This window comes from Agelaius tricolor, unplaced genomic scaffold (assembly GCF_023055355.1).
Source record: "Agelaius tricolor isolate 1412-34295 unplaced genomic scaffold, bAgeTri1.0.p SCAF_90, whole genome shotgun sequence".
Taxonomy (NCBI): Eukaryota; Metazoa; Chordata; class Aves; order Passeriformes; family Icteridae; genus Agelaius; species Agelaius tricolor.
Genome location: NW_027269350.1, coordinates 498,598 through 509,648, shown reverse-complemented (window position 1 = coordinate 509,648; position 11,051 = coordinate 498,598). Strand labels below are relative to the sequence as shown.

The 11,051-nt window shown below is 54.6% G+C and overlaps 1 protein-coding gene across 1 annotated transcript in view; it reads left to right on the top strand.

The window, feature by feature from the left end:
* Nucleotides 1-11,051, top strand: part of LTBP4 (latent transforming growth factor beta binding protein 4) — a 33,773-nt gene continuing 22,722 nt past the window's right edge. Inside the window, exons 1-6 of the mRNA XM_071418777.1 lie at nucleotides 1-271; nucleotides 3,552-3,788; nucleotides 5,675-5,886; nucleotides 8,143-8,248; nucleotides 9,151-9,195; nucleotides 9,700-9,822. Of these exons, the coding sequence (XP_071274878.1) occupies nucleotides 4-271; nucleotides 3,552-3,788; nucleotides 5,675-5,886; nucleotides 8,143-8,248; nucleotides 9,151-9,195; nucleotides 9,700-9,822 (991 nt within the window). The 5' untranslated portion in view covers nucleotides 1-3. The remainder of the gene's footprint in view (nucleotides 272-3,551; nucleotides 3,789-5,674; nucleotides 5,887-8,142; nucleotides 8,249-9,150; nucleotides 9,196-9,699; nucleotides 9,823-11,051) is intronic.

Sequence of the window (11,051 nt, the reverse complement as noted above, 5' to 3'; positions counted from 1 at the left end):
CCGATGGCGCTGGGCCCCGCTCTGCTGCTCGCGGCGGTGCTGGCGCTGCCCGCCCCGGGCTCCCCCGTGTCCCCCCCCGGGGGTCCCGGCCCCCCCCGGCTCCGGGTCCGTTTCTCCCCCCCCCGCTGCTGCCCCGGGGGTCGCTGCGTCCCCGGGTGTCGCCCCCGGGGGGACCCGGCGGTGGCGGGGGGGGGACGCGGCGGCGACAACGCCACCGTGGTGGTGCTGGAGAGCGGCCGGGCCCCCCCCCCGGGCAGCGGCTTCAGGCTCGGTCAGTGCGGGGGGGGGGCGGCTTTGGGGTTTTTGGGGTTTTTGGGGTTTTTTGGGGGGGTTTGGGGAGGGGGTATGGGGATCCGGAAGGTTTGGGAAGGAGGAGTTTGGGATCTTTGGGGAGGGGGGGTCGGGATCCGAACGTTTTGGGATTTGGGGTTTTGGGGAGGGGGAGTTGGGGATCCGGAAGTTTTGAGTGGGGGGAGTTTGGGATTTTGGGGAGGGGGAGTCGGGATCTGGAAGGTTTGGGAAGGGAGTTTGGGATTTGGGGGGAGGAGTTTGGGATTTGGGGTTTGGGGGGGTTTGGGGTTTTTTGGGGGTTTTTTGGGGAGGGGGGTTCGGGATCCGGAAGGTTTGGGTGGCGGGGGAGGGATTGGGATATGGGGGGGGGTTGAGATTTTGGGGAGGGGGGTCAGGATCCGAAAGTTTTGGGATTTGGGGTTTTGGGGAGGGGGAGTCGAGATCCGGAAGGTTTGGGAGGGCGGAGTTTGGGATTTTGGGGAGTTTGGGATTTGGGGGGGTTTGGGGTTTGGGGGGAGATTTGGGATTTTGGGGAGGGGGCGTCGGGATCCAGAAGTTTTGGGAGGGAAGAGGTTGAGATTTGGGGGGGGGTTGTGGTTTTGGGGGGTTTGGGGTGGAGGGAGGTTTTGGGGTTTGGGGGGAGTTTGAGATTTTGGGGAGGGGGAGTTGGGATCCGGAAGTTTTGAGTGGGGGGAGTTTGGGATTTGGGGAGGGGAGTTTGGGATTTTGGGGGGGGATTTGGAATTTTGAGAAGGGAGAGTTGAGATCCAAAAGTTTTGGGAAGGGGGAGTTTGGGATTTGAGGGGATTTTGGGGTGCAGGGAGGTTTTGGGGCCTGGGGGGGATTTAGGGTTTTGGGGAAGGGGAGTCGAGATCCGAAAGTTTTGGGAAGGGAGAGTTTGGGGGGGTTTGGGGCATTTTGGGGTGCTGGGGAGTTTTTGGGATAGGAGGGAGTTTGGGATGCAGGGATTTGGGACACGGGAGGATTTTGGGGTGCGGGAGGGATTTGGGGTGGAGGATTTGGGGTTCAGGAGGGATTTGGGACATGGGGGAAGCTGAGACATTTTGGGGTACGGGGGGAATTTTGGGGTCCATGGAGGATTTGGGGTGCGGGGGGGTCTCCAACACCCCCAAATTCCCTTTTTGCTGTGGAGGGGGGGGGAAAGTTTGAACCCCCCACAAATTTTGGGGTTCGTGGTCTTGAGGGGGCTCCCAGGACATTTTGGGCTCCACCTTCCCCAATCCCAAATCCCCCCCCCCAAATTCCCCACGGGCGTTTTGGGGTGAGATCTCCCAAAAACCCCAACAATCAAAAAAAAAACCCCATTTTTCCTTTTTTCCTTCCATATTTAGGGTGGGGGTTTGGGCACCCATCCCCGTTTTTTGGGATGGAGATTTTGGGGTCGGGAGGGGTTTTAGGGCCGGGGGGCCCCTCCCAGGGGGGTTCGGATCGGGGTGGGCCCCATCCCACCCTCGCAGCTCCCCCCAAAACCCCCAATACCAAAACCCCTTTTTCTCCCGTTTTTAGGGCGGGGGTTCGGGGGCCCCTCCCGGCTTTTTGGGGAGGGGTTTTTGGGGTCGGGGGGGGTTTTAGGGCCCCTCCCGGGGGGGCTCGGGGGAAGGGTGGGCCCCATCCCACCCACGCAGCTCCATGAGCTCATCGGGTCCCGCTGGAAATCGCCGGGAATTCGCAACATAAACAGAGGGGCCCCGGCAGAGCTCGGGACCAGGCGGCCCCGGGGGCCCCCCCCGCCCCAAAAACCGCGCGGGGACCCCCCCCAAAATGTCTGGGAGCACCCCCAAATATCCGGGACCCCCCCCCAAATCCGGATCCACCTCGGATCCCCCCACAAATGTCGGGATTTCATCCTGGAGCCTCCCCAAAATGTCCTGGATCCGTCCCAAAAACCCGGCTGGGACCCCCCCAATTGTTCTGGACCACCCCCAAATGGCCGAGACCCCCCCCCCCAAATTTTGGGATCCCACCCCGAACCCCCCCCCCCCCCCCAAATATTTGGATCGACCCCAAAAGTCAAAACCCCCCCCGGGACCCCTCCAAATTTCAGGATCCCCTCCTGGACCCCCCCCAAATATTTGGGATCCCCCAAATTTTTGGATCTGCCCTTGAGCCCCCCCCTAAATTTCGTGTTCCCCCCCAAAATTCCTGGGACCCCCCCCCCAAAAAAAACCCTAAAACCTCCCCGAATTTGGGTTTTTTGGGGTTTTTTAGGGTTTTTTGGGGTTGCTTTGAGGTTTTGGGGGTTATTTTTTGGGTTATTTTTAGGGTTATTTTTGGGATTATTTTTGGGTTATTTTGGGGTTCTTTTTGGGGTTATTTTTGGTTATTTTGGGGTTATTTTTGGGTTTATTTTGGGGGTTATTCTGGGGGTTACTTTTGGGTTACTTTTCGGTTATTTTGGGGGTTATTTTTGGTGTTATTTGGGAGTTATTTTTGGGCTTATTTTTAGGTTATTTTGGGGATTTTTTGGGGTCATTTTTAGGTTATTTTGGGGGTTATTTTTTGGGGTTATTTTTGGGGTTATTTTGGGGCTTTTAGGGTGCTTTTTTAGGGTTATTTTTGGGGTTATTTTGGGGTCATTTTTGGTTATTTTTGGGGTTATTTTGGGGATTTTAGGGTGCTTTTTTAGGGTTATTTTTGGGGTTATTTTGGGGATTTTAGGGTGGTTTTTTTGGGTTATTTTTGGGGTTATTTTTGGGGTTATTTGGGGGACTTTAGGGTGGTTTTTTAGGGTTATTTTTGGGGTTATTTTAGGGTCATTTTTTTGTTATTTTGGGGGTTATTTTGGGGATTTTAGGGTGCTTTTTAGGGTTATTTTTGGGGTTATTTTGGGGTCATTTTTGGTTATTTTTGGGGTTATTTTGCGGATTTTAGGGTGCTTTTTTAGGGTTATTTTTGGGGTTATTTTTGGGAATTTAGGGTGGTTTTTTAGGGTTATTTTTGGGGTTATTTTTGGGAATTTAGGGTGGTTTTTTTGGGTTATTTTTGGGGTTATTTTTGGGAATTTAGGGTGGTTTTTTTGGGTTATTTTTGGGGTTATTTCTGGGTTATTTTGGGGGTTATTTTGGGGTCATTTTTTGCTTATTTTGGGGGTTATTTTGGGGATTTTAGGGTGCTTTTTTAGGGTTATTTTTGGGGTTATTTTTGGGATTTTAGGGCCGTTTTTTAGGGTGGTTTTTTGGTTTTTTTTGTGGGCCTGCTCCCTAATTTCGGGCTGTCCCCCCCTCTCTCCCCTCCCGCAGTTCTGTGCCCGCTGCTCTGCCGGAACGGGGGCGTCTGCGCCCACCCCCAGCGCTGCCTCTGCCCCCCCCAATTCACCGGCAAATTTTGTCACCTCCCCGCGGGCAACGGCACCGCCCGAGCCCAAAGCCCCCGGAACGCGCCCGAGAACCCCCGAAATGTCCACGAGGGGGCGCCCCAGGCCTTGACCCGCTCCATCTACACCCTGCCCTTGAGCAACCACCGCGAGGAGGAGGATGGTGAGAAACCCCCAAAAACACATCGGGTTCGGGGGATTTTCCCTATTTACCCCTCCCAAAATTGGATTTTAGGGGATTTTTTTTTCCCCAATTCCCCCCCAAAAAATTTGTTTTAGTGGATCTTTCCCTAATTAGTCTCCCCTCAAAAAATTGGTTTTTAGGGGATTTTTTCCCTAATTATCCCCCTCAAAAAAATTGGTTTTTAGGGGATTTTTTCCCTATTTACCCCTCCCAAAAAATTGGTTTTTAGGGGATTTTTTTTCCCTAATTATCCCCCTCAAAAATTGGGTTTTAGGGGATTTTTTTGGGATTTTTTTCCCTAATTATCCCCCTCAAAAAAATTGGTTTTTAGGGGATTTTTTCCCTATTTATCCCCCTCAAAAATTGGGTTTTAGGGGATTTTTTGGGGATTTTTTTCCCTAATTATCCCTCCCCAAAATTGGTTTTTAGGGGATTTTTTTTCCCTAATTATCTCCCCCAAAATTGGTTTTTAGGGGATTTTTTTTCCCTAATTATCTCCCCCAAAATTGGGTTTTAGGGGATTTTTTCCCTATTTACCCCTCCCAAAAATTGGGTTTTAGGGGATTTTTTTGGGATTTTTTTCCCTAATTATCCCCCTCAAAAAATTGGTTTTTAGGGGATTTTTTTTCCCTAATTATTCCCCTCAAAATTGGGTTTTAGGGGATTTTTTTCCCTAATTATCGCCTCCAAAAAATTGGGTTTTAGGGGATTTTTTCCCTATTTACCCCTCCCAAAAATTGGGTTTTAGGGGATTTTTTTGGGATTTTTTTCCCTAATTATCCCCCTCAAAAAATTGGTTTTTAGGGGATTTTTTTTCCCTAATTATTCCCCTCAAAAATTGGGTTTTAGGGGATTTTTTGGGGATTTTTTTCCCTAATTATCTCCCTCAAAAAATTGGTTTTTAGGGGATTTTTTTCCCTATTTACCCCTCCCAAAAAATTGGTTTTTAGGGGATTTTTTTTCCCTAATTATCCCCCTCAAAAAATTGGTTTTAGGGGATTTTTTCCCCCCTCAAATTTGGTTTTAGGGGATTTTTCGCTAATTACTCTTCCCCCAGAAATTGGGGAAATTTTGGGGTGATTTGGGATCGGGAGAAAAAGGATTTTGGGGTGGGATTTGGGATGGGGGAAAGGGGAATTCTTGGGGTGGGAATGGGGGAAAATTTGGGAAAATTGGGGAGGATTTGGGCGATTGAAATGGGGGCAAAGGGCGGAATTTGGGGGAGATTTTTGGGGATGGAATGGGGAGAATTTCGGGGGGGGGTTTTGGGGATTTGGGATGGGGGAAAAGGGGGGAATTTGTGGGGTGGGAACGGGGGAAATTTGGGAATTTGTGGGGTAGGAATGGGGGGAAATCTGGGAGAATTGGGGGGGATTTGAGCGATGGAAATGGGAGCAAAGGGCGGAATTTGGGGGAGATTTTTGGGGATATGGAATGGGGAGAATTTCGGGGGGGATTTGGGGATTTGGGATGGGGGAAAAGGGGGGAATTTGTGGGGTGGGAATGGGGGGAGAAAAAGGGAAAAATTTGTGGGGTAGGAATGGGGGGAAAATTTGAGAGAACAGGGGAGGATTTGGGCGATGGAAATGGGGGAAAAGGGCGGAATTTGGGGGAGATTTTTGGGGATATGGAATGGGGAGAATTTCGGGGGGGGATTTGGGATGGGGGGAGAAAAAGGGAGAAATTTGTGGGATGGAAATGGGGGGGGGGAAATGCGTTGATTTGGACATTTCTGGGGATGCAATGGCGGCAATCGCGATAAGATCGGCACGGCAATTTCTGTTGGGGAGGGGGGGTTTTTGGGGTTGTTTTTTTGCCCAAAAAACCCCAAAAAGGCCCCAAATCGTGGTCCCCACCCGGTGCAGGTGCGCAGTCCATGGTGAGCGTCCTGGTGCAGCATCCCCCGCAGGCGACGGTGACGATTCACAGCGTGGAGCGGGTGCGGGGCGGCCCCGAGCCCTCCCCGAGCCCCCCGCCCCAATTCCCGGTGCTGGCCCAGAGGGGACCCGGCCGGGACCCCCCCGCCCAGGAGAACTCGGGGTTCGGGTATTGCTTCAGGCACCTGAGGGGCGGCCAGGTGAGAAACGGGGGGGATTTGGGGAATTGGGGCGTTTTTGGGGAATTTGGGGAGGGGAATTTGGGGAATTTGGGGTTCGGGTATTGCTTCAGGCACCTGAGGGGCGGCCAGGTGAGAAACGGGGGGGATTTGGGGAATTTGGGGAATTTGGGGAATTTGGGGAATTTGGGGAATTTGGGGTTCGGGGGTTGCTTCAGGCACCTGAGGGGCGGCCAGGTGAGAAACGGGGGGGATTTGGGGAATTTGGGGAAATTCGGGGGTTGGTTCAGGCACCTGAGGGGCGGCCAGGTGAGAAACGGGGGGGAAATTTGGGGAATTTGGGGTTCGGGTATTGCTTCAGGCACCTGAGGGGCGGCCAGGTGAGAAATGGGGGGATTTGGGGAATTTGGGGAGGGGAATTTGGGGAATTTGGGGTTGGGGGGTTGGTTCAGGCACCTGAGGGGCGGCCAGGTGAGAAACGGGGGGGATTTGGGGAATTTGGGGAATTTGGGGAATTTGGGGAGGGGAATTTGGGGAATTTGGGCTTCGGGTATTGCTTCAGGCACCTGAGGGGCGGCCAGGTGAGAAACGGGGGGAATTTGGGGAATTTGGGCGTTTTTGGGGAATTTGGGGAGGGGAATTTGGGGAATTTGGGGTTGGGGGGTTGGTTCAGGCACCTGAGGGGCGGCCAGGTGAGAAACGGGAGGGATTTGGGGAATTTGGGGAAATTCGGGGGTTGGTTCAGGCACCTGAGGGGCGGCAAGGTGAGAAACGGGGGGAATTTGGGGAATTTGGGGATGGGAATTTGGGGAATTTGGGGTTCGGGGATTGGTTCAGACAGAGGGGGGAGCAGGTGAGAAACGGGGGGAATTTGGGGAGGATTCGTGTGGGGTGGGAAATTGGGGAAATTTGGTGATTTTGGGCGTTTTTGGGGATGGAATGGGCGAGGGGAATTTGGGGAATTTGGGGTTCGGGTATTGCTTCAGGCACCTGAGGGGCGGCCAGGTGAGAAACGGGGGGAGGATTCGTGTGGGGTGGGAATTTGGGGAAATTTGGGGGATTGGGGCGTTTTTGGGGAATTTGGGGAGGGGAATTTGGGGAATTGGGGGTTCGGGTGTTGCTTCAGGCACCTGAGGGGCGGCCAGGTGAGAAACGGGGGGGGAATTTGGGGAATTTGGGGAATTGGGGTGTTTTTGGGGAATTTGGGGAGGGGAATTTGGGGAATTTGGGGTTCGGGGATTGCTTCAGGCACCTGAGGAGTGGCCAGGTGAGAAACGGGGGGGATTTGGGGAATTTGGGGGTCGGGGATTGGTTCAGACAGAGGGGGGGCCAGGTGAGAAACGGGGGGAATCTGGAGGGGGATTCGTGTGGGGTGGGAATTTGGGGAAATTTGGGGATTTGGGGCGGTTTTGGGGAATTTGGGGAGGGGAATTTGGGGAATTTGGGGTTCGGGGATTGGTTCAGACAGAGGGGGGGGCAGGTGAGAAATGGGGGGGGAATTTGGGGAGGATTCGTGTGGGGTGGGAATTTGGGGAAATTTGGGGAATTTGGGGAGGGGAATTTGGGGTTCGGGGGTTGCTTCAGACACCTGAGGAGCGGCCAGGTGAGAAATGGGGGGAAATTTGGGGAATAGGATGGGAGAAAAGGGGGGAATTGGGGATGGGGAAAAGGAGGGAAAGGGAACCTGGAATGGGACAAAAAGTGGGAATTTGGGGGCCTGGGGCATTCAGGGCTTTTTTTATGTGGGGTCCAACCTCCTTTTTTCTCTTTTTTTTCCTCCTCACATTTTCCTCCTTTTCTCCCCCCTTTTCTCCTTTTCTTCCCCATTTTATTCCCATTTTTTCCTTTCCCCCCATGTTTCCCCCCATTTCCCCCCCGTATTTCCCCCATTTTTCCCATTCCCCCCCATTTCCCCCATTTTTCCCCCATTTCCCCCCATTTCCCCCCATTTTCCCCCCGTTTTTCCCTCCATTTTCCCCATTTCCCCCCATATTTCCCCCATTTCCCCCCATTTATTTTTCCCATTTTCCCCCATTTATTTTTCCCGTTTTCCCCCGTTTTTCCCCCATTTATTTTTCCCATATTTCCCCCCATTTATTTTTCCCATTTTCCCCCATTTATTTTTCCCGTTTCCCCCCGTTTTTCCCCCATTTATTTTTCCCATATTTCCCCCATTTCCCCCCATTTATTTTTCCCATATTTCCCCCCATTTATTTTTCCCATTTCCCCCATTTATTTTTCCCGGTTTCCCCCGTTTTTCCCCCATTCCCCCCCCAGTGCAGCTCCCCTCTGCCCGGGCTCCGCACCAGGGACATTTGCTGCCGGGGGGGGGCCGGGGTCGCCTGGGGGGTCCGCGAGTGTCACCCGTGCCAGGGCCACGCCCGTAAGGGACACCCGGGGGGGACACGGGGACATCGGGGACACCGGGGGGGGGACATGGGGGGGGACATCGGGGACATTGGGGGGGGGACATCGGGGGGTGACAAACACCGGGGAGGGGGACACGGGGACATCGGGGGTGACAAACACCGGGGGGGGGGAGGACACGGGGACATGGGGGGGACACCGGGGAGGGACATGGGGACATGGGGGGGACATGGGGGGGGGACATCGGGGACATTGGGGGGTGACAAACACCGGGGGGGAGGACACGGGGACATGGGGGGGACACCGGGGAGGGGACATGGGGACATGGGGGGGACATGGGGGGGACATCGGGGACATTGGGGGGTGACATCGGGGGGGGGGCACACCGGGGACATTGAGGGGTGACAAACACTGGAGGGGGAGGACACGGGGACACCGGGGGGGGGGACATCGGGGACATTGTGGGGGGGACATCGAGGGGTGACAAATGTCCCCGATTTTTTGGGGACATCGGGGGGGTGACAAATACCGGGGGGGACATCGGGGGGGTGACACCGGGACACCAGGGGGGGACAAACACCGGGGGGGGAGGACACGGGGACACCGGGGAGGACACAGGGAGGGACATGGGGACATTGAGGGGATGACAAACACCGGGGGGGGGACACGGGGACACGGGGGGGGGGATATCGGGGGGTGACAAATATCGGGAGGGACACGGGGACACCGGGGGGGGACACGGGGGACATGGGGGGGACATCGGGGACACCGCAGGGGGAAGGTGGCACGGGGGGGGACACGGGGACATCGAGGGGGGTGACAAAGGTGACACAAAGGTGACACGAAGGTGACAAAGGTGGCACAAAGGTGACACAAAGGTGACACAAAGGTGACAAAGGTGCCACCCCCCCCTTGCAGAGCCGTGCCCGCAGGGATTCCAGCGGCAGAACGGAACCTGCGTGGGTGAGAGGGGATTTGGGATTCGGGATTGGGGATTTGGGGTCAGGAATTTTTGGGATGGGAGTTTTTGGGATCAGGAATTTTTGGGATCGGGAATTTTGGGTTCAGGAATTTTTGGGATGGGGAATTTTAGGATTGGGAATTTCGGGGCCAGGATTTTTTGCGATCAGGGGATTTCGAGATCGGGAATTTTTTAAAATCAGGATTTTTTTGGGATGGGGAATTTTTTGGGGACAGGAATTTTGTGACGGGGATATTTTAAGCTCTGGAATTTTGGGGATCAGGGGATTTTTTGGGATAAGGATTTTTTGGGATGAGGAATTTTTAAGATGGAATTTTTTTCAGACGGGCGTTTTTTGAGATCCGGGAATTTTTGCGATGGTGAATTTTAAGACTGGGGATTTTCTTGGGGACGGGGGAATTTTGGGATGGGGGAATTTTGGGATGGGGTTTTCGGGCTCGGGGGGGTCCCCACTGACCCCCCCCCGTGTCCGTCTGTCCCCCCAGACGTGGACGAGTGCCAGGAGGGGGCTCTGTGCCAGCTCGGGCTCTGCACCAACACCCGCGGCAGCTTCGCCTGCCTGTGCCCGCCCGGCTTCCTGCTGGACTCCTCCCGCTCCCGCTGCATCTGTGAGCAGGGTTTGGGGTCATTTATGGGGTTTATGGGGTCATCTGTGGGGTTATCTGTGGGATTTGTGGGGTTATCTGTGGGGTTTGGGGTCATTTGTGGGGTTATTTGTGGGGTTTGGGGTCAGTTGTGGAGGTTGGGAATGGGGTTGGGATGGGATTCCTGCTGGACTCCTCCCGCTCCCGCTGCATCTGTAGGGACATTTCTGGGGTTTATGGGGTCATTTCTGGGGCTATCTGTGCGGTTTGGGGTCATTTATGGGGTTATCTCTGGGGTTTGGGGTCATTTCTGGGGCTATTTGTGGGGTTTGGGGTCATTTATGGAGGTTGGGAATGGGGTTGGGGTGCGATTCCTGCTGGACTCCTCCCGGTCCCGCTGCATCTGTGAGCAGGGTTTGGGGTCATTTGTGGGGTTTATGGGGTCATCTGTGGGGTTTGGGTTCATTTGTGGGGTTATCTGTGGGGTTTGGGGTCATTTATGGAGTCATTTGTGGGATAATTGTGGGATTTGGAATGGTGGGGATGGGTTTGGGGTGCGATTCCTGCTGGACTCCTCCCGCTCCTGCTGCATCTGTAGGGACACTTGTGGGGTCGTTTGTGGGATTTTTGGGATTGGTAATGGGCTGGGCTGAACTGGGCTGAACTGGGATGAACTGGGACAAACTGGGAGGGGCCCAGACGCTCTCCAGGTGCTCCCCCAGCCCCAAAACGTCTCTCAAAGGTTGTGGGGGGACCCCAAACCCACCAGGTCTGGAAGGGGCCCAATGGGGATGGAATGGGATGGGCTGGGACAGGATGGGTTAGGATGGGACTGGGTCAAACTGGGATGGACTGGGATGAACTGGGATGAACTGGGATGGACTGGGATGGACTGGGATGAACTGGGATGAACTGGGATGGACTGGGATGGACTGGGATGAGCTGGGATGGACTGGGATGGACTGGGATGAACTGGGATGCACTGGGAGGGCTCCAGGTGCTCTCCAGGTGCTGTCAGAGGCTTGGAGGGACCCCAGACCCACCTGGTCTGGAAGGGATAGAATGGGATGGACTGGGACAGGATGGACTGGGATGAACTGTGTCAAACTGGGATGAACTGGGATGAACTGGGATGAACTGGGCCGCACTGGGCCGCACCGGGCGCTGACCAGGCTGACCCCCAGCCCAGCAGGTGCTGTCCGAGGCCTGTGGGAGACCCCAGACCCACCAGGTCTGGAAGGGATGGAATGGGA